Source organism: Thamnophis elegans, chromosome 14, assembly GCF_009769535.1.
Source record: "Thamnophis elegans isolate rThaEle1 chromosome 14, rThaEle1.pri, whole genome shotgun sequence".
In the NCBI taxonomy this organism is placed as follows: domain Eukaryota; kingdom Metazoa; phylum Chordata; class Lepidosauria; order Squamata; family Colubridae; genus Thamnophis; species Thamnophis elegans.
In genome coordinates this window covers 42129483-42152306 of record NC_045554.1, presented here as the reverse complement: position 1 = coordinate 42152306, position 22824 = coordinate 42129483, and the positions used below count along the sequence as shown (strand labels likewise).

The window sequence follows — 22824 nt, the reverse complement described above, 5'->3', positions numbered from 1 at the left end:
TTGTCATTTGATTCAAAGGTCAGGGTCGATCACTTTGTAATTATAGGTATCCTAGGTAAATAGGTAGGTAGGTAGGTAGGTAGGTAGGTATATGTGTATGTGTATATGTAGATAGATAGATAGATAAATAGGTAGGTAGGTAGGTAGGTAGGTAGGTAGGTAGGTAGGTAGGTAGATAGATAGATAGATAGATAGATAGATAGATAGATAGATAGATAGATAGATAGATAGATAGATAGATAAGATAGGTGAAAGATGATCCTGAAGATGAAGAGATACAGAGGATGGATGGATGGATGGATGATGATGATGAGACAGAGTGATAGAGATAGGATAGATAGATATAGATGAGAGAGAGATGATATAGATAGATAGAGTGAGAGATAGATAGAAAGATTGATGATAGATGACATGATGATGAAGATGAAAAGAGAGAGATACAGAGAAAGATGGGATAGATAAGATGGATAGATACTGTAGATGATGGATGGATGGATGGATGGATAGATAGATAAGATAAGATAAGATAAGATAAGATAAGATAAGATAAGATAAGATAAGATAAGATAAGATAAGATAAGATAAGATAGGTGACAGATGATCCTGAAGATGAAGAGATATAGAGCGTGGGTGGGTGGGTGGATGGATGGATGGATGGATGGATGACAATGATGAGACAGAGTGAGAGAGATAGGATAGATAGATAGATATAGATGAGAAAGAGAGAGAGAGAGAGAGAGATGATATAGATAGAGTGAGAGATATATAGATTGATGATAGATGACATGATGATGAAGGTGAAGGATGGATAGATACTGTAGATGATAGATGGATGGATGGATGGATGGATGGATGGATGGATGGATGGATACATAGATACATAGATACATAGATACATAGATACATAGATACATAGATACATAGATACATAGATAAGATAAGATAAGATAGGTGACAGATGATTGTGAAAATGAAGAGATACAGAGGGTGGATGAATGGATGGATGGATGGATATAAAGCCAAAGCGGCCATGGGGGGGATTTGCCCCAAATCTGAAATTGCTATGTATTGAGGAGAGTTGAATGTATTTCTTTGTGTATTGTTTTCCAGCCAAAAATTTCCTGTACCATCAAATTGTTACAGTCGACTATACAGAGTTTCTCTGGGGATGATGGACAGCTCATTTTTGGTTCTCTTTAAAATGGGAAGCTGCACAGAATCATCATCATTTAGGAATATTAGGAGGGAAGCAACCTAGAACTAGGGAGAAATTTCCCGACAGTGAGGTCAATTAACCAGTGGAACCACTTGCTTCCAGAAGTTGTGAATGCTCCAACACTGGAGGTATTTAAGAAGAGATTGGACAGCCATTTGTCTGAAATGGCATAGGGTCTCCTGCTTGAGCAGGGGTTGGAGTAGACCACCCCCAAGGTCTCTTCCATCTCTTGGTGATTCTGAATGAACCAACATTACTGTGGATCAACTTTCATGAGACACGGGGAAAATATGATGGTGGCCTATTTCTCACTCTGGAATGGTTTCTCCGAATCCCACCGTATCCCACCCACAATATACCAACCTATAAAGGTTAAATAGCAGAAAACGCTTGTGAATCACCTTTTGAGAGGTTTTGCACACGGTGGGTGCTCGTCACACACCTGCCCCCAGTGCGGTGTAGGAAAGCTAGGCTGCTCAGCTGCCATAATAATGAAGTCACCGAAGCCTCACAAGCCAAAACTCCTGGATCGAATTCAAGGGACAGATGGAAGGAGAAGCTGCAGAATTCAAATTAATTAACCAACGTGACACCGTATCTCATGGCTTAAATAAGGATTAGGGGTGCTTTGATTCAACCTCCCCCCCCCCAAGTCATTTCCAGCATTTGGTGCTAGAGATATTTTTTTAGCGTTCTTTCTGCGTTGGGTCGAGACACGCAGATTGCATAGATACGATGTTTTTGTAGGAATTATTTTTTGTTTTACTATTTCACCTATCCTTCTGTGCTTGTTCGCCTGGTTCTTCCTTGTCTTTCACTGCAGATATTGCAGATAATCACTGTCGAGGATCACTGTAAGGATCCACATTGAGCAGGATCTAAAATATAAATCTTATGAAAAGTAGCTAGCTGTTTAGCCTTTTTGCTGTGCCTTTTCTGGCCTTTTGATTTCCCCCCTAGAGAAATTCTCAAGGTAAATCTTACTTTTTCCAAGTCTTTAGTAGAACTCCGAGAGCATGCTTCGCTTAGAGGCACTCGTGTTACTGTATTGTAGAATTATTTTATTTATTAAATTTATATGCTACTTTATATATAACAGAACCAATTCGTTGTGGGGCCAATCACACCAAATAAAACTATTCTATTCTACTCTACTCTACTCTACTCTACTCTACTCTACTCTACACTACACTACACTACTCTACTCTACTCTACTCTACTCTACTCTACTCTATTCATCTACTCCTCTACTCTATTCTACTCTACTCTATTCATCTATTCTTCTCTACTCTACTCTATTCATCTTCTCTTCTCTACTCTACTCTACTCTATTCATCTACTCCTCTACTCTATTCTACTCTACTCTATTCATCTATTCATCTATTCTTCTCTACTCTACTCTATTCATCTTCTCTACTCTACTCTACTCTACTCTATTCATCTACTCCTCTACTCTATTCTACTCTACTCTATTCATCTATTCTTCTCTACTCTACTCTATTCATCTTCTCTTCTCTACTCTACTCTACTCTACTCTACTCTATTCATCTACTCCTCTACTCTATTCTACTCTACTCTACTCTATTCATCTATTCTTCTCTACTCTACTCTATTCATCTTCTCTTCTCTACTCTACTCTACTCTATTCATCTACTCCTCTACTCTATTCTACTCTACTCTATTCATCTATTCATCTATTCTTCTCTACTCTACTCTATTCATCTTCTCTACTCTACTCTACTCTATTCATCTACTCCTCTACTCTATTCTACTCTACTCTATTCATCTATTCTTCTCTACTCTACTCTATTCATCTTCTCTTCTCTACTCTACTCTATTTTCCATTTTCCATTTTCTATTCTATTCTATTTATTGTTCTGTTCTAGAATGGAATGAAATAAATAGAAATGGATGGAATAGAAATATAAATGGGTGGAATAGAAATAGAAATATAATGAGGATTATATAAACCTGATAAATGTGATAGAGATTATTAACAAAGTTAGCATGAATTGGATCAATATAAATGAAGCTTAGTTAAATTTGTCCGTATATAATAGAGAAATGTTTAGATAGAACAAGAAAGATATAGAGGAAGGTAGAGATAAAGATGAGGAGTTAGCCATTTTTTGAATATAAGTATGTTTGAACAATATAATATGGATTACTTAAATTTGAGAAATGTGATAGAGATTACTAATACAGTTATTGTGAATTGGATTAATACGAGTGATATCCAGAACCAACTCCATTCACAAACAATATAAATGCATAATTTTTTAAAAAATTAAAAATATATTACAAAAAAAGAATAGAATACTACTATTATTCCATTTCATCTGTTCTATTCTATTATATTCTATTCTTATGCTTATTCTTCCATTCCATTTCCATTCCTTTCTCATTTATTTAACCTGATGTAGTTCAAACTTGCTTTTCTTTGTATTGTACAAAGTTGCTTTAGATAGTGAGATATACAGCATGTAAATTTAATAAGTAATAAATAAATTAAAAATTGTGCTCTTCACATGTGCACATAGATTGCAATAAATAAAGTCAGTCCAAGAAGCAAATATGCTTAACCTGGATGGAATTTTTTTTAATCATGATCGTAATTGTTTACTGTGGGAAGTAAGGGCTAAGGAGACCTTTGTCCTCACTAAGGTCAGAAACTTAGCAGTTTAGCAGGGTGGCGATTAACCTAATTTTGGCACTGAACTAATTTAGGATGTATATTTAGGTTTCCTTCTATTTCATGCCTCAAAATTGTAGGAAATTGCGGTTTTTGTAGTACGGTAACGAGAATCGGCAAAAACGGGCACAGATCAGGCACCCAGGTTAAGCTATTGAGATACAAATAAATTGCTCAAACTAGTCCAGCATTTGGGGTCTGTCTTTCTGTGTGTGTGTGTGTGTGTGTGTGTGTGTGTGTGTGTGCATGTGCATGTCCGAGATGGGGGTCCAGGCAGTTCTTCTGGACATGAAACCCTTCCTGAGAACTTTAGCTCAAGTTCATGGAAGGAGATACATAAAGAACAAGAATCTGGACCTTTAAAACAGAGATCAAAAAGCCAACTCTTGTCAAAAGGGTGGTGAGATTTTCCATCTCTCCCTCTCCCTCCCCCTCTCTCTTTCTGTCTCTTTTTCTCTTTCTCTCTCTCTCTCTTTCTCTGTCTCTTTCTGTCTCTGTCTCTCTTTCTCTGTCTCTGTCTCTCTGTTTGTCTCTGTCTCGCTCTCTCTCGCTTTCTGTCTCTTTTTCTCTTTCTCTGTCTCTCTCTTTCTGTCTCTTTCTGTCTCTGTCTCTCTTTCTCTGTCTCTGTCTCTCTGTTTGTCTGTCTGTCTCACTCTCTCTGTCTCTGTTTCTCTGTCTCTGTCTGTCTATCTCTCTGTCTGTCTGTCTGTCTCTCTCTCTCTCTCTCTTTCTGTCTCTCTCTTTTTCTCTTTCTCTGTTTTTCTCTTTCTCTGTCTCTCTCTTTCTCCGTCTCTCTCTTTCTCTGTCTCTTTCTGTCTCTGTCTCTCTCTGTCTCTGTCTCTCTGTCTCTGTCTGTCTCTCTGTCTGTCTGTCTGTCTCGCTCTCTTTCTGTCTCTGTCTCTCTTTCTCTGTCTCTGTCTGTCTGTCTCTCTCTGTCTCTGTCTCTGTCTCTCTGTCTCTGTCTCTGTCTCTGTCTCTCTCTCTCTCTCTCTCTCTCTCTTTACTTCTCTCTCTCCCCCCCTCCTATACTTCATACACCACAAACAAAAATCCTGTTTACCCTGTCAGATGGAAATTGTGTCTAGAGGCCACCATATGTCAAAGGTGCTTAAACATCTCCCGTAATATGTTCCTGACAATGATAATTAAATGTGGGTTCATTTCCTTCTTTTTGCATTTTGGTGGAATGCAAAAAGGAAATGCCAGGTGGCCAACCTCAAATGTATTTTTGAATTTCGGCACCCTCTATCATACAAATCAAATGTTCATGAAGTCATGCTTTGGGGGCGGGGAAATTCTCAAAAGCAGGTTCTCATTTGAGACTGGATATTATTTGTTGCCTTGTTTCAGTGGATACCTCAATCCATCACAGTATGTTTACATAGATTCTCTCTTTTATGGGAGATTTCTGCTGATCTCTTAATAATATATTCTCTGCTGTTGTTGTTCTTGTTTCTTCCTTTTTTAATTTTTAAAGTGTTGTGTGCCAGAAACCAGGGGATTTCCTTTATTTTTCTTCACAAAAGCATCAGTTCCTTTTTAAAGAGAATATATAGTCCAGGGGTGGGCTTCAGCCAGCATTACTCCTGGTTTGCTCATGGTTGCACACTGCGCACAAATTGGCTTGTATGTATTCGAATTTACAACCTAAATGCTGGAGATGTGATTGTGTTGATGCTACGTATTACCATATATGGTGGACTTGTAAAAAGGTTAAAGCATTTTGGATAAAGATATGGTGGATTATGCAAAATATTCTTAAAAAGAGGATAAAGTTTACTCCTCAGTTACTCCTGTTAGGTATAATTACAGACTGTACAGTTATAGAGAGTAACTTGATTCTGAATTTAACAACGGCAGCAAGATTGTTGGTGGCGCAGTACTGGAAGAAGGAAGAATTGCCTACTATTCAAGAATGGACATTAAAAGTAACAAACTTAGCAGAGATGGCTAAAATATCAGCATAGCTTAAGGGCCATTCAGATGAGAAATACAAGATGGACTGGAGAAGATGGATTGATTATATTCAGAATAAATGTGGGACTAAGAAACACCAGATAGCTTATGAGTGAATGAGCAAGGAATGATACAACTTGTTTAAAGTTAGCTTTACAAAAGGGGAGTTAAAGTACAAGTGAGGGATGATGCTAAAGTCTGTTAGTTGATTTTAGAATATGGTTGTTAATGTTTATACCCTATATTTACTCTGGGAGGTTGGGGGGGGAGGTTGGGGGGGAGTTGGGTTTGGGGGGGAGAGGTATATATTTGTAAAACTTTTTTAAAAACTTTTAATAAAAAAAATGCGCAGTTCAATGGAAATTGTTCTGCACATGTGCAGAATTTTAAAAAAGATATCGGTGATGGTGGCGACTGGGGAACCGGTTAGGGGCGTGGCCAGCCTATGTCGCTGCCGGTTCTGTGACCCAGGCCAGCATGTTACTACCGGTTCGGCCGAACCAGGCCAAATCGGTAGGAACCCACCTCTGATGTAGCCCATATAGTATGACTCTTAATGATGTCTCTGAGATATTATCAGTTCCAGCTAGGATCTCAGATGATGGTTTGCTACTACTGGGATTCCCAGACAGGAAAGAAAAGCAAGCAATCATCCTCAGATTTAAAACTTGTCAACCCAGGAAGTAACACCTTCCAGATCTATGAAGGTGGTGAGGTGAACAGATTGAGCGGTTCTTCCCTACAGTTCGTAAAATGAACGTTAAGAGTTGCTCTATTGGATGAGGCCGATGACCCATCCAGTCTAGCATGGCTCAAACATGGCAGCAGGGGAATAAACTCCTTGCACAGTTACTTCCTAGTAACTACTATTTAATGTACAGGCTTCGTATGCTGCCATTGTATGTCATTGAAATGAGAAGGCCAACCGTATCCCAATTCTTCACAAGTCCCAGTATTTAGTTATTAACTAGATTAGCAGGCCCCAACCTCAAGCCATCCTACAAAGATAAACCCTCAAGTGGCCTCAAGGGCTCTCAGTGTGCTAACAACCAGGTGACTGCAAAGAAATACTATCCTTCCATCCATCCCTCCCCACCATCCTGTCAGAACTGATGAATCTTCTTGGATGAGAAGCAAAACAACTACTACTACTACTACTACTACTACTACTACTACTACTACTACTACTACTACTACTACTTTTTCTCTTCGTCTACTTCTTCCTCCTCTCCTCCTCCTCCTCTTCTTCTTTTTCTTCTTCATCTTCTTCCTCCTCTTCTTCGTCTTCTTCTTCCTCCTCTTCTCCCCTCCCCTCCTCCTCTTTTCTTTTCTTCTTTGGTTCTTCCTCCTCCTCTTCTTCTTCTCTTCCTCCTCCTCCTTTTTCTTCTTCTTCTTCTTCTTCTTCTTCTCTTCCTCCTCCTCCTCCTCCTCCTCTTCTTCCTCCTCCTGTGCTCCTCTTCTTCCTCCTCTCCTCCTCCTCCTCTTCTTCCTCCTCCTCTTCTTCTCCTCCTCCTCCTCCTTCATCTTCTTTGCTTCTTCATCTTCTTCCTCCTCTTCTTCGTCTTCTTCTTCCTCCTCTTCTTCTCCTCCTCCTCCTCCTCCTCTTTTTCTTTTTCTTCTTTGTCTTCTTCTTCCTCCTCCTCCTCCTCTTCTTCTCTTCCTCCTCCTCCTCCTCCTTTTTCTTCTTCTTCTCCTCCTCCTCCTCCTTCTTTTTCTTCTTTGTCTTCTTCCTCTCCTCCTCCTCCTCCTCTTCTTCTTCTTCTCCTCCTCCTCCTCCTCCTCCTCCTGCTCCTCCTCCTCTTCCTCCTCCATCATCATCTTGTCCTCCTTCTCTTCTTCACTATGAGCTATTTCTACTACAGGTAGTATTGCTACAATTACTACAATTGACACCAAGAAGGGAGAATCAAAGAGAGTTTCTGATTGAACTTCTCACCTTTGGGAGATAATCCCCCCCCTTTTTTTTTTTTTGGACAAATCACTCCTTTTCTTGAAGTTCGGCTTTTTCAACTCCACCACATAATGGATGGGAAAAGATATAGGCCAAAATGGGCATCTACCTTGGGGAAACCGAGAGTAGGCAGCTAACTAACTGTACTTGCCTGTTACTCTAGATAACTGGGTTGGGAATTAAGAGCAGCCTGGGTTACCTGCCATCAGTTTTAATGAAGTGTGGTAGCAAAATTGGATTTGGAGTAGTCATTGAAAGCTGTTTATGGCACGCTCTTGAGTGCCTTTACCGGTTTTTTCAGAATTACATGCTAGCGAGCGTGTGTGTCTTTAAGACCGGCCATCTGTTAACATCAGCCCTTTAGATAACTGTCAAACCATTCTAAAAATAAGCATAGAGATACACAGGCTGCCCAAGAGGACAAAGGTGACTCCATCTCTCGTTTCTCCTGCTCCAGAGCTTGCTTTCATCTGGCTTTTAAAAAGAGGACAAAATAGCATAAGGGGCACCGAGATGATTTGGTCCAATGATTCCCGCCTGCCATTCAGAAAATGGACGGACACAGCAAGCATCTGTGCAATCCAGAACCAGCAATGGGCCGTAACATTTTTAAGCTTTTGAATTTGTTCAATGCCCTCTCTACGACTCCAGTGGGGGGGGGGGTTCTTCTCTCCTTACTCTCTTAAAGCCATCCTTTTTTTTTTTACATTTTTTTATTAGGTTATGAAGTATTATAAAATGGAAAAGACAAAAGACAAGAAAAAGTAGTGTTGACTTCGGACTCTCTCTGTTGCAGTAAAAGAAACCAAAAGCACCAAATCACAGCTTTTGTTTTTTCCATATTAATATAAACAAGTCATTTCTCTCGAGATCGATCCATCTAATCTATAATGTCCGAAGTCAAAGTTTCATTCTTTTCCACACGAAGCAAGAAGTTCAGAAGTGGTTTCCACGTGGAAACAGAAGTACTTCTGTTCTTTTCTTTAATCGGAGTAGTCCATTTTGACTACCAAAATGGTTACAGGAGTTGATGGAGAAAGCCATCCTTTTAAGTACTATCAAGTGAAGTCATAAAATCGCTCCTTGGACTGATAGTCTCATTCTTTTTTTTTAAAGCATTGTCAGGGCACAAAACATCCAAATTACTGACAGGATGTCTCATTTTGTACTGTTGAAAGAAATGTCCTTCTGGGTTCAGCTCCAAGTGGGGAAGAAGACACTGGAGACATGGAGGCTGCTTGGAAAGATGGTTTATTGGTGGACAGGGCCACATGGCTTGAGCCCTGTACAGAAAAGGTGATCAAATGCCTCAATGTTGGTGGAGAAGAAGAGAAGGGCCGAGGGAGGGGTCTTGCTAGGCTTTTTATAACCTGTTCAGTCCCACCTCTCTGTTTCCTGTTCCTGTGTAAGAAATGTGTATTCTGACTGGTTGTCAGACTCCCATGGTGCCATGCAGGGGGCTACTCTCTAGGCTGTGATGAGTTCTCAGTTGCCTTGTGGTCAGTTGAGTAATATCCCTTCCCCTACAGCTGCAGTGAGGAGAAGTCTTTATTATGTAAAGTGGGCTAGCCGGCCATCTTAATGGGCCCATTAGCTGGGGATGGGCAGAAAGCTATAGGCAACTATTCTGTCTTTTAAAACATGTTTCTTTTCACATCCAGAGAATATTCTGCCTTTTCAATATTTCCTAGAATATTTCATTTTTCTGGGAGAGGGCTGGATGATAACTTCCCACAGTACTAGAGTAAAGTTGTGAGAAAATGGGCCCAACCGCTTGTTATGTATGAAGAAAAGCATAGAACTCCCTGTGTGTGTTTTAAGCAGCAATTTGACAATTGGTTTTTCTGATCTCCAGTTTGCCTTTTGGAGTTTAGCCGCAGTTGAAAAAGACCGTTTGGGTTTGCCATATTGGGGTGGGTTGGGATTTTTGGGGTAAGAAACTAAAGAAATGAAAGTTTGACTTTGGGATAGAATGAAATGGGATTATGGAAATAATATAAACAAAAGTTAATGTTAGAAATGAGATTGATGTATTTTTTTTTACTTGCATCTGTAACAAAAAAAGCCAGAAAACCACTCTTTTTTTTCTTTTTCTATTTTCTAATCCTTTTTCTATTTTGCTTTCCTTTTTTCCTTTTGCTATTTCTCTTTCCTTTTTCTGTTTTTTCTTTTTCAATTCTTCCTTTCTGTTGTTCTTTCCTTTTTCTATTTTGCTTTCCTTTTCCTTTTTACTTTCTTTCTCTATTTGCTTTATTTTCTTTTCTGCACCTTCACTTTTTTCCAATCCCTGTTCTTCCTTTAAAATCTTTTTTTTTTCTGCTGGTTTTTCTTTTAACTTTGTATTTTTTTAAAAAAAAAAATAAGTCTCACTCCCATCTCCACAGAAAAAGAGATATTAATGAAAAATGACAGTCATGAATAAGAGAGAGAGGGAGAGAGAAACAGATAGATGATAGATAGATAGATAGATAGATAGATAGGATAGATAGATAGATAGATAGATAGATAGATAGATATAGGTAGATGGGTGTGTGTGTGGCTTGGTAGGTAGGTAGTAGATAGATAGATGATAGATAGATAGATAGATAAATAATAATAGAAGATCGATAGGTAGATGAGTGGGTGGGTAATAGGTAGGTAGGTAGGTACATAGATAGACAGACAGACAGACAGATAGGTAGATAGGTAGATGGGGTGGGTGTGTTGATTGGTAGGTAGGTAGTAGGTAGGTAGATCGATAGATAGATAGATAGATAGATAGATAGATAGATAGATAGATAGATAGATAATAGATAGATAGAGATAGGTAGTTGGTGGGTGGGTGGATAGGTAGGTAGTAGATAGGTAGATAAATATGATTGATTGATTGATTGATTGATAGATAGATAGATAGACAGACAGATAGATTTTTAATGCTTCAGTGATAAGCAATTGTTCTATACTGTATACATGTCTATTTGTGCATTGTATAGACATACAGACTATCTTTCTACAAGCTGATAGCCCAAAGGAGACTTTTGTGATCTGCATTCCCAAACATGTAGACATCACCAGACCAGGGAGGGCTCTTTCAGAAATCCATGATTATACACGATTGCCGTAAAGATCCAATTGAGCACCTTCATTCTCCCGCAACATTGTTAGCAGTAAAAACCCTTACCTTTATCTACAACTCTAGTTTGGTATTTGTGCCCTTCGTTCCAAGACATCCCATTGTATGAACTCTTCTCTTTTTCCTAAACCAATTCCCGTACCTTCCCATCTGAAAGTGAGCAAAAGGAAACGAGCATTTTCGGTGCAATCTTTGGTCTGAAGCTCTGAGCTTCATAGCATGGTCACATTTCCAAATTCCACAGCACGATTGTCCCCTAGTGGCCGCTCCTTGGAAATGCACAGGATTTAGTGCTTCTTATAGCCAAGTATTTCAACAGGGGCAAAAACTGCTAAAGCTTCGATTTCCCTTTCGTTAAATGGGGTTGCCGGCACCTTTGCTTGCACAGAAAGCAACTTTGTATGACCTAGGTTTTCCTAAACGATGGGAGGGAACCAAAGACTTGGGAAAAGTTGAAGAGGATGCATTAAATGGCAAACCCATAGGTCAAAATTACAGTTCATTTAGATCTGGCTCTCCCTCATTTTCCTACTGAGATAATTATAAAAGAAAATCTCCAGCCTATTATGAAATCTCAGAGGCAATGGAGAAAAAGTGATCATGAAATTATTTCAAGGCTGAGTGTTTCCGTTTTCTAGGTTTCTTACAAAAAACCCTCCCAAATGGACGGATGGATGGATGGATACAGAGATAGAGAGATAGGGATGGATGGATGGATGGATGGATGGATGGATGGATAGATAGATAGATAGAATAGATAGAAGTAGAGGTAGAGATAGATAAAGATAGATAGATGTAGAGATAGATAGATGTAGAGATAGATAGATGTAGAGATAGATAGATAGATAGATGAGATAGATAGATGATAGATAGATAGATAGATAGATAGGTAGATGTAGTTAGAGGTAGAGGTAGAGGTAGAGGTAGAGGTAGAGGTAGAAATAGATAGATAGATAGATAGATAGATAGATAGATAGATAGATAGATAGATAGATAGATAGATAGATAGAGATAGATAGAAAGATAGATAGATAGATAGATAGATGATATAGATAGATAGATAGATAGATAGATAGATAGATAGATAGATAGATATGAGGTAGAAAGATAGATAGTGATAGAGGAGAGATAGATAGATAGATAGATAGATAGATATAGATAGATAGATAGATAGATAGATGATAGAGTAGAAATAGATAGATGGATGGATGGATGGATAGTGATAGATAGAGATAGAGGTGGAAATAGATTAGATGATATAGATATAATATAGGATTTTAGCAGTAGTAGGGAATCTGATAATTTCACTTCAATAACTTATTTCTTTGGATCGGGGCCACAGTCTTCAATAGAAAGGAATATGTGTAGCTCAGGGTTGAACTGTGGAATTCTTGGTAGTTTCTGAGCTGATGTTTCATTGGATAACACCCATCAATGCTAATCTACACTCCCTTGCACTGATGGTGTTACCTAGTTGGGTCATGAAATGCCTGCCAGTAAACAACCAAGCGAGACCAAGAACCCCATACTAACAGTCTTCAGTCTGGAGAAGCAGCAATATCCCATGCTTTTACAAATCATGCTGAAGGAGAAGCAAACTACCCCAACTCATTGACTTCAAGATATACGGGGTTTCAGTTCTCAGTTATGGGGTTTGAAGGCCAACACATCTAGAAAGTACCAACTTGGAGGATGTTAAAGGAGAAGCCCTACCATGGGGAAAAAGAACAACCCAAAAAGATTAGGAGCTGAAAGGAACTAACTCTCTGTTGCCATCTCTGTTCAGCACAAGATGAATCTTTTTTTCCAAGAACTCATCTCCACTTCTCTGGGAAAGTTTCAGGCCTAAAAGTAAAGAAGATGGTGGTGTCGTAGGCATCGGCACGAGGGACCATTCGAGTAATGAGGTCTCCTGCACTTTGAGGAGATGGGTTTTAAGATGACATTCCTGCTGCTGAGACTTCCGCTTGCATTAGATTAGAAATGCTTCTTCGGCATGACATTAGGTTTTATTTAGCGTCTTGGCAGAGGACAAGACAGGATGTCTGATCTGTAATATTTCCCTTAAGGGAAATTAGAAAAAAAAAGTGGGGGGGAGCTAATTGCCAAAGTGTGCAATAAATGTCATTGTCAGGGTTCCGACCACTGCCCTTAACGCAATCAAGAGTCTCGAGGAATCTGGCAATAAAAATCCAGCCCTTTATTAGGAGCACCGTGCCAGCATTACCTAGGTAAAGCCAACTCTGTCTTCATCCCATTCCTGCCTGTTTCCCCTCTCCCCAAAGTGTGTCAGCTGTTGTAGAAGTCACTCCCTTCCAGGCATTGCTGGTATCCACGGAGAGGGCCTTGACTTGTTCAACCCGAATGCATCTTATCTATTTATTTTATTTATTTATTATTAAAATTTATATGCCGCCCAATCCCGAAGGACTCCGGGCGGCTTACAAAAAAGAAAGGAAGAGAAAGAAAAAAAATAAGGAAAAGACAGTTTAAAATCACAACACATGCATTCATTCTAATCGGGGCTGGACCTCAACAATGAGGTCAACAGCCCCAGGCCTGCTGGAATAGCCAGGTTTTAACAGCTTTCCTGAAGGCCATGAGAGTGGGTAGGGTCCGGATCTCTGGGGGGTAGCTCATTCCAAAGAGTCGGAGCAGCCCAGAGAAGGCTCTCCTCCGGGGACCCGCCAGCCAACATTGTCTGGCTGACGGCATCTGAAGGAGGCCCAATCTGTGGGATCTTACCGGCCGCTGGGAGGTATGTGGCAGTAGGCGGTCTCGCAGGTACGCTGGCCCTAAGCCATGTAGGGCTTTAAAGGTAATAACCAACAGTCTTGTTATGACTGTGGAGTAAGTTCCTTAGGGCAGCTGCGAAGCGCAGTTTCCCATCCCGTGCCTATGGCAACTCGGAAGCAGCTCAGAGAAGCTTCATGAGTTCTCGGTCATCCATTGAGTCATCCATCCTAGGTAATGCAGCTGCCATTATGCCAAATGGCCAGTTTAACTCCTTTGGCTTGTGCACAACCTAACACCCAGAACTCTGCTCTCCTACATCGTTTTACTTCTTTTTTGGGGGGGGGGTAAATTTGAGGGCTCTCCATTGGCAATAGGAACACACCTTCTTGGTGGCATCTCATCCTTTTGCAACAATTGGATTGGACCGACACAAATAGATTTTATAGCCCAATCTTGTTTGCTCAGGTCCTTTCTGGCAGCTTCCCTTCAAGATCTAAGCCTTAATAAGAACCCTACCTGGAATACTGGGTCCAGTTTTGGTCACTCCATTTTAAAAAAGATGCGGGGGCTTTGGAAAGATCGCAGAGAAAAGCAACAAAGAGCATTAGGGGCTGGAGGCTAAAACGTACGAAGAACCGTTGCAGGAATTGGATATTGGCTAGTCTAGTGAAAAGAAGGACTAGGGGAGACATGATAGCAATCTTCCAATATCTCAGGGGCTGCCACAAAGAAGAGGGAGTCAAGCTGTTCTGCAAAACACTAGAAAGCAAGACAAGAAGCAATGGGTGGGAATTAATCCAGGAGAGACGCAACCTAGAGCTAAGGAGAAATTCTCTAAAGTGAAAACAATGAACCAGTGGAACAGCTTGACTCTAGAAGTGGTGGGTGCTCCATCACTGGAGGCTTAAGAACAGACTGGACGGCCCACTTGTCTCAAATGCTACAGGATCTCCTGCTTGAGCAGGGGGTTGGCGTCGAAGACCTCCAAGGTTTCTCCCAACTCTGTTGTTCTGTTCTCTTCATGCCAAGGGAGGATGAGGAAGAGAGCCAGGAGGAAATGGGGATCCCCAAGTGGTTGTAAGAACATGGTTTAATTGTCACAGCTCCCCTTGCAGTGTGTTAGCCTTCCAGTTGGATGATCTGAAGTCCATCAGATGGTCCATGGCAAAGGGAATTTGGTTGCACAATGTTGTTGGTGTTTTTCTCCCTTTTCCATGTTCCTTTCTTCCCCCACCTCTTTTTCCTTAAGTTCATTGCCGGCGTTAACCGTATCTGCCAATACAAAGCAAATAGGTCACATTGGCAGCTGTTACTTAGGAGTCTTTCTCCCCCCCCACCCCCACGCCCTTTCTCTTGCCTTCCTCCTCCTCTCCATCCCACCTTCAAGCTCCTCTTTATTGCATTTTGTTCGGGAATAATTGCAAAGCTTTTATGTCGAATTCTGCATAAATGCCACTGTGTAGGAGGGCACGGGGTTTGCTTTCTATTATTCTGCCCCTCACGCACGTCTCCTTTCTCTCTTCCCCAACCCCAACCCCCCCCCTCTCCATCTCTTTCCAGAACCACACGTTGAGCCAGCATGCTCAGTGAGCGTAGCACGACAGGAGACCTCTCTGCGGAGGACTTGACGGAAGCTCAGTGGGGAGGACCATTTGAACATTACATCCAATCAAAGTGTCATTTGCAACCCAGATGTAAAACTCTAATGATTTGGCCATGAGGCGCTGCTATTATAAGCAGCTGGAAATGAATATTAATGGAAGAGATTAAAAGTATTCCATGCGCAGTATTTTTTATTGTCCTGCTTGAGCTAAGTGAACTTTAAACCTTCTGCTTCTGATTGAATTTATAGTTGCTAGATAAAGAAAAAAAAAAAGGAAAAAACCCCCTCTGCTTTTGATGCGCTTACTCCTTCGTTGCTTCTTGTATTATATGGATAGTTCTAGATTTAGGAGTGATTCCCTCAAACCTAACCCCCCCCCCACTCCTTTTGTTCTTTTTTTTTTTTGCTTTCCTTTCTTTCTTCCAGTTTGAAACTTTTATTTCCCTTCCCTGTTTAACGGCTTTTTTTTTTTCTCCTTTGTTTGTTTCATTGCAATTTTTAGGTAATTGTGCATCGTGATGTGACGGCTTGGCTATTGTCTGAATATATTATTTTTTACACTATTTTCTTTTGGTTTTTGTTTTTTTAACAATTAAAGACTAAATGCTTTGATTGGATTTGCCAGTTCACCGGACAGTGATTAATAAATAAATAAATAAATAAAAATGTAATAATGAATTTCATCAGTTTCAGTGCAACTGGATGATCTTGCTTTATCAATGTGACTGAATCTGATTGCATTAACTAATACGGTTCAATAAAGGGAATACATTGGATGAATGTCAAGTCCTTGATTTTTTTCCCCTTTAATGGGGGTTATGGTGATGTTTCAGAGCAAAAATGTCAGATTGGGAGGGGGGGGCTTGTAAAGTCTAGAGATCTGATAGCGAACCTGTGGTGCACATTCCAGAGGTGGCAGGCCGAGCCCTCTCTGTGGGCCTGTGCAATGTCGCCAGCTGCTCTTCTGGTTTCTGGTGCTGGTCTTCATGGGCGCTGGACAGTGGTGGGTTTCAAAAATTGTTCGAACCTACTCTGTGGGTGTGGCCTCCTTTGTGGGAGTGGCTTGCCACCCATGTGACCAGATGGGAGTGGCTTGCCGCCCATGTGACCAGATATGAAGATGCCGATGACACTTGTCACAATCACCTTAAATTAACTCACACACAGCACTGGCATGCATAAGAATATGATGTAAACTTGTATTTTAAAAGGCATCTTTGGTTTGCATTAAAACAACTTCAACACACACAATGTTCTGATTGCACCACAAACGCAGTAGTCATCCTTACCTTTCACAGAGGCACTGAGTTTTATAAATATGAGCATGATAGTGTAGAATAATCATATCCAAGGACCAGTGGTGGGTTTCAAAGAAGTTTGGAGCCTCTTCTGTAGGTGTGGCCTGCTTTCCGGGTCCACTGGTGGAACCTCTTCTAACTGGTTTGGTAGATTTGACGAACCGGTTCTACCGAATAGGTGTGAACTGGTAGGAACCCGCCTCTGGTGCTGGAGTGCCACAAAATGGCCTGAAAACGGCCCAAAAAACACCCCCAAAATAGTCATGTGCACACCGGCAAGCTGGCCTTTGGTTTCTAACACTCCGGCATGCACTTGCATGCCATTTCGCGCACTCAATGCCTAAAAGGTTTGCCATCACTGGTCCAGAACTTGCCGCAAAATTGGAAGCCACAAAAATTCACCAAAAGGTAAGCTGGGTTTTCTAAAATGTTGTCAACAAAGTTGTTAGGTCTCCCTACGATTGCACGATATTGGGAGCTGAGTCTTGGTCTTTTATCATCTCAAGAAGTTGCGTTGGCCAAGAGTTATGCGTAGCAGATTCCAATTCATAAAAAAAAAACCCGGTGAAACAGCTTCCCTGGTGTGGTGGTCTAGAGGCGGAGCTCTCGCCTCACAATCAGGAGCCTGTGAGTTCGATCCTAGGCGGAGGCAGCTATTTCTCTCTCTGGGCCCACTGAGAATGTATCTGCTGTTTCATAAAACTCCGCATTGGCAACAGGGAGAACATCCGGCCAGTAAACACTGAGTTCCATTCAGTTGCCCAGACTCCACCCTGCAAGGGGTTATGGGGTTGTTAAAAGAGGATGATGTGAAACAGCTTCCCACAGATGAGACCTTACATATGTATGGTGGACGTTACCCACAATGGGTACAGGTTTTTGGAGCTGAAACATAGCACATCTGAAAGACATCAAACTGGCAGAGATGGTGAGGACCGCAGAAAACCAAATTCCACCAAGATTTTGTCATAAGGAGCAGCAGCAGCATCAATGTTTCAGAGGACAATCATCTGGATGCCGAGGTGGCGCAGTGGTTAGAATGCAGCACTGCAGGCTACTTCAGCTGACTGCAGTTCTGTAGTTCGGCTGTTCAAATCTCACCGGCTCAAGGTTGACTCAGCCTTCCATCCTTCCGAGGTGGGTAAAATGAGGACCCGGATTGTTGGGGGTGATATGCTGACTCTGTAAACCGCTTAGAGAGGCTGAAAGCCCTATGAAGCGGTATATAAGTCTAAATGCTATTGCTATTGCTATTGCTATCTGAAAAGCTAATCCGTTAAAGGAAAATGAAGGTTATTTACACAGGTTTTATATATGCTTTGTAAAAAATCTCTCTTCTAGACAACAGGTTGCCATTTATGAAAAACAAAATAAAAGCCCATTGGCACATTTGGGTTAAGAAAGGAGCATTTTTCATAAATGCCATGATGCAATATTAAGCATTGGTTTTCCTAGGAAGTGTTAAGTGTACACTTAACAATAATTGTGATGTTTGGTTTGGAAGGCTATAGTTTTGCTTCTCCAGAACAAAACTTAAGAACAACCAAACAATTGCCTGTATACAATAGTTTTCTACAAACACCAAGCTGGGCAGCCTTTGTGGACACGGTGTTGGCAAGAACCATTGTCAAAAGGTTCAAATATAGCAAAGATCTCATCAGCTGAAAGATTATTTGATCTGAGCAGGGAATAAAAATTTCAGGTAGAAAGCAGATGGCTTTTTAGTCCCCGTAGTTTTATGGCGATCAACAAGAATTGCCAAGAATATGGATCAAACATTGCAGAATTCCTGATGGGTTCTTTTAGACCCAAGGATGCTTGAGTCTTCATATAGTTGAGAATCGTATTGTAAACGGATTCACATTTTGAACTGAGTATTCTAAAAACTTCAATAATGTGGCTTGCTCCCTAAAATTAATACTTTTGAACTGTTGCCAGATTAAATTTGGGGGACAGCTTGATGGGAGCAGAAGGATATGAACGAACAGCATAATCCTAGAATTGTTTTTTTTTAGAGAAAATGCTAAGACATTTCCTGGATTTGGCCTTTAATTTTTTTTTTAAGAATGCTGTTTTTAACATTAGGGTTGAAATGATTGTTTCATCTTCTTTTGCTACACATACAGTAAACATATAAAGGTAAAGGTAAAGGTTTCCCTTGTACATAAGTGCTAGTTGTTCCCGACTCTAGGGGGCGGTGCTCATCTCTGTTTCAAACCCAAAGAGCCAGCGCTGTCCGAAGATGTCTCCATGGTCATGTGGCCGGCATGACTCAATGCTGAAGGTGCATGGAACGCTGTTACCTTCTCACCAAAGGTGGATCCTATTTGTCTACTTGCATTTTTTGTGCTTTCAAACTGCTAGGTTGGCAGAAGCTGGGACAAGTAATGGGAGCTCACTCCATTACGCGGTGCTAGGGATTCGAACTGCTGAACTGCCAACCTTTCTGATCGACAATCTCAATATCAGCCACTGGGCCACCATGTCCCCTGTAAACATATACAACTGGAAATTGGAAATGCAGGCATCCTTGTGCTAAGTCTGTACAAGGAGAGGTTGGAGAAATTTAATTCATGTTCTTTCTCTGATTCTACAAAATTTAGGGATTTTTCTAACCCTAAACCATCACCTGCTGATGCTGATGAGAAATTGATATAAAATATACTTGCAGGATATGAGATTGCCTAACTATAGCATGTTGACTGTAGCTCAACTTTACTTTCTAAAAGTTTTTAAAATTTATTCAGTTCCAAATGTGAATTCGTTTACAATATAATTCTCAAATGTATTAAGGCTCAAGCATCCTTTGATCTAAAAGAGCCCATCAGGAATTCTTCAATGTTAGAAACATATTCTTGGCAATTCTTGTTGACCTCAAAAAAAGGGGGTCTCGTTCATTTCTTGTATGAAGGGTACATCAAAACAGAGAAAGAAAGAGAAGGAAAGAAGGAAGAATGAAGGAAGGAAGGAAGGAAGGAATAGAGAGGAAGAAAGGGAAGGAAGGAAAGGAAAAGAAAAAGAAAAAAGGAGAGGAAGAAAGAGAAGGAAGGAAAGAAGGAAGGCAAAAAAATGAAAAAGGAAGGAAGAGAAGGAAGGAAAGGGAGGAAAGAAAGAAAAAGAAAGGCAAGAAGAAAGAGAAAGGAAGCAAGCAAGCAAGCAAGGAAGGAAGGAAGGAAGGAAGGAAGGAAGGAAGGAAGGAAGAGAAAGAGAAAGCATTGGTGACATGTAAAGTATGCAAACTGATTTTTCTCCACACAGGAGAGAGAGAGACTTTTACCAAACTTACACAAGCATAGTTAATCAGGAGGTGGAAAGCTACACGTAAATGTATCTGCATAATTACATGTCATGAGAACAATTATAAATACTCAGGGATAATTATTAGATATCACAAGACAGGTTCCAAAGTCTTCATGTCCTGTCAGATTTCACAGAGTTCTGTTTTGACACCATAGAAAAGAGAGCTGCTCCCATTTGCTAGAGTTCCTTCCTTCTCCTTCTTCTTGTAAAGATGGACTATAGAAAGACAGGATCCTGTCAAATTAGTAGGATGTGCCCGACAGTAAGGAACCCTAGCAATATTCCCAAAAGAGAAAATCCTAACTCTGCCAAATGCTACAATTTTTTAAAAATGGCACAGATTTTTCCAGAACTGGGAAAATGTGAAGAGCTTTTTTTTTTTCTATTGATGTGCAAAATAACAATCCTATTTATCATCATTTGGATATTGCCAATGAAAAGCACTGTTTGACTCCATTTCCCCCATGTCTTTGCTTGCTGCTTAACTTTAAATAAAAATTTTGGGACTGAATTTCAATAAAAGAGGATATTTGTAGCTCTGGGTTGGACGGTGGGGCCCTTCGTGCTCTCTGAGCTTGGTGGTTTTCTTGCAGATGTTTCGTGACCCAGCTAGTAACCGGAGTCTCTTCTGTAGCATCTTTAGTCTTAAGAGCCAAGGTGGCGCAGTGGTTAAATGCAGCACTGCAGGCTACTGCTAGATCAGCAGGTCAGCGGTTCAAATCTCACCGGCTCAGGGTTGACTCAGCCTTCCATCCTTCCGAGGTGGGTAAAATGAGGACCCAGATTGTTGGGGGCAATATGCTGACTCTCTGTAAACCGCTTAGAGAGGCCTGAAAGGCCTATGAAGCGGTATATAAGTCTACTGCTATTGCTATTGCTAAACTAAAGCACTTTGCAACAACTTAGAATGGTACCTCTCAACTCTGGCAAATTTAAAATGTGTGGACTTCGACTAAGCCAGCTGGGGAATTCTGAGAGTTGAAATCCCCTCATTTTTAACCTGCCAAAGTTGAGAAACCTTGGCTTAGAATTATATAGGGTCTGTGAAACAGACAAGAGCAATCTTTTTCCCCCTCCTTTTCTCAAAGTAGCCCCTATTGTAATAAAGTTCACTTTGGAGAGAGAGAGGGAGGGAGGGAGGGAGGGAGGGAGGGAGGGAGGGAAGGAGAAAGAGAGAAAGAAGGAGAGCTGCACTGGCTGCCTATCGGTCTCCGGATACGCTTCAAGGTGCTAGTCGTCACTTATAAAGCCCTTCATGGTTTTGGACCTGGGTCCTTGAGAGACCGCCTGCTGCAAATTACCTCCCAAAGACCTATTAGATCCCACAGATTAGGCCTCCTCCGAATTCCATCCGCCGGCCAATGCCGATTGTCGACCACCCGGAGGAGAGCCTTCTCTGTGGCTGCTCCGGCCCTCTGGAACGATCTCCCCGTGGAGATCCGGACCCTCACCACCCTTCAGGCTTTCCACAAAGCCGTCAAAACCTGGCTGTTCCGACAGGCCTGGGGCTGATGAGTTCCCATCCCCACTCGAATTGTGTGGCTGTTGACTGCTTTTAAATTGTTTCCGCATTTTGTTTCGTTGTCTTTGCTTTTTTGTTTATATTTCCCTCCCCTTGGTTTGTTAGCCGCCCTGAGTCCCTCCGGGAATAGGGCGGCATACAAGTTTAATAAACCTTGAACCTTGAAGGAGGAGGAGGAGGAGGAGAGGAAGGAGGAGGAGGAGGAGGAGAAAAGAAGAAGAAGAAGAAGAAGTAGTAGTAGTAATAGTAGTAGTAGCAGTAGTAGTAGTTTTACTTCTCATCCAAGAAACTTCATCAGTTAGGAAAGAAAGAAGGAAGAAAGAGAAAAGAAAGAAAAAAGAAAGAAAGAAAGAAAGAAAAAAAGAAAGAAAGAAAGAAAGAAAGAAAAAGGAAAGAAAGTTTCATAGTTTAACAGTGTACAGTACACATTTTAGTCATTTCTTTCGGCTATTTCCCCATAAGGAGAAATGCAAAAATACTAATTTAAGTGTCACTTCTGGAAACAGGCGATGTAGGATGGGGAACGGCGAGCACTTAGCAAAAATCATACGTATGGCTCTATTGAGAGACCTGTATGTCTCACCACAGGGAGCTGTCGGTGGCCAATGCTAAAATTCAAGCTATGCCACTATAGGTGTTTCAAAAATCAAACAGTAAGTTTTGTATTGCTGGCCTTCTAACCATGTAATAAAGCTTGAGGGAGAAAGTGGCACTCAGGCCCCATGGGGCAAGAAATCTAAAGTGTTCCAGTACACAATTTGTGCATTCTCTCTCTCTTTTTAAAACTTCTCTCTCTCTCTCTCGACTTCTGCCGTATAAAGATTTTTAATTTCTGCTCGACTGTTGTGCTCTGAAATTTTCCTATTTTCCACCCCGCTTGGTAGCACGAGAAGCACGTGGGGGAGATAACTGCTGGTTGAGGTGAATGCTGACACGCACAAAAAAACCCCCACTCACAATAAGCGCGGAAGCTGGTTTTTACTTGGGCAATGGGTGTGACAAGGCTTCAATGGACAATTTGGGGCAGAGATGAATAGAATGGGAGGCTCGGGCACCGGGGCTCAGCATGACGTGAAAAGGAACTGGCAAAGAATTGACCATCATGGGCAAAGTATTCGTCTTAATAATAAGCACCTTCAACCAAAACTCTCAACTCCTGTGTTCTGAGGGCAGATTATATTCTTGCTCTTTCTTCCAGCAACGAAGGGTGGGCAAAATATAGCTTGTCATTTCCTGATAAGACCTCTGGCCAATGTGCCCGTCCGCACCTCCTTTTATTTCAGTGCCCTGCCTTGCCAGCTGCACAAAGAACCCACAGGACCTGGGAGTTTTGTTTCTACACAGGGCCTCCTATTGAGTGGTGAGACTCGCTACCAGCTGATATTCAGTGATGCTTGGCTGCTGAAGGTCCATACGGGCCATCTTGCCAATTTATGGA

General features: G+C 41.1%; 1 protein-coding gene across 2 annotated transcripts in view; it reads left to right on the top strand.

Moving 5' to 3' along the window:
* The window catches only part of ZNF423 (zinc finger protein 423), a 316344-nt gene extending 300298 nt beyond the window's left edge, over positions 1-16046 (top strand). For both annotated transcript variants that reach the window (XM_032231464.1, XM_032231463.1), the window contains one exon: positions 15224-16046. In XM_032231464.1, the coding sequence (XP_032087355.1) occupies positions 15224-15253 (30 nt within the window). In that variant the 3' untranslated portion in view covers positions 15254-16046. The remainder of the gene's footprint in view (positions 1-15223) is intronic.
* Positions 16047-22824: the final 6778 nt, after the last annotated feature.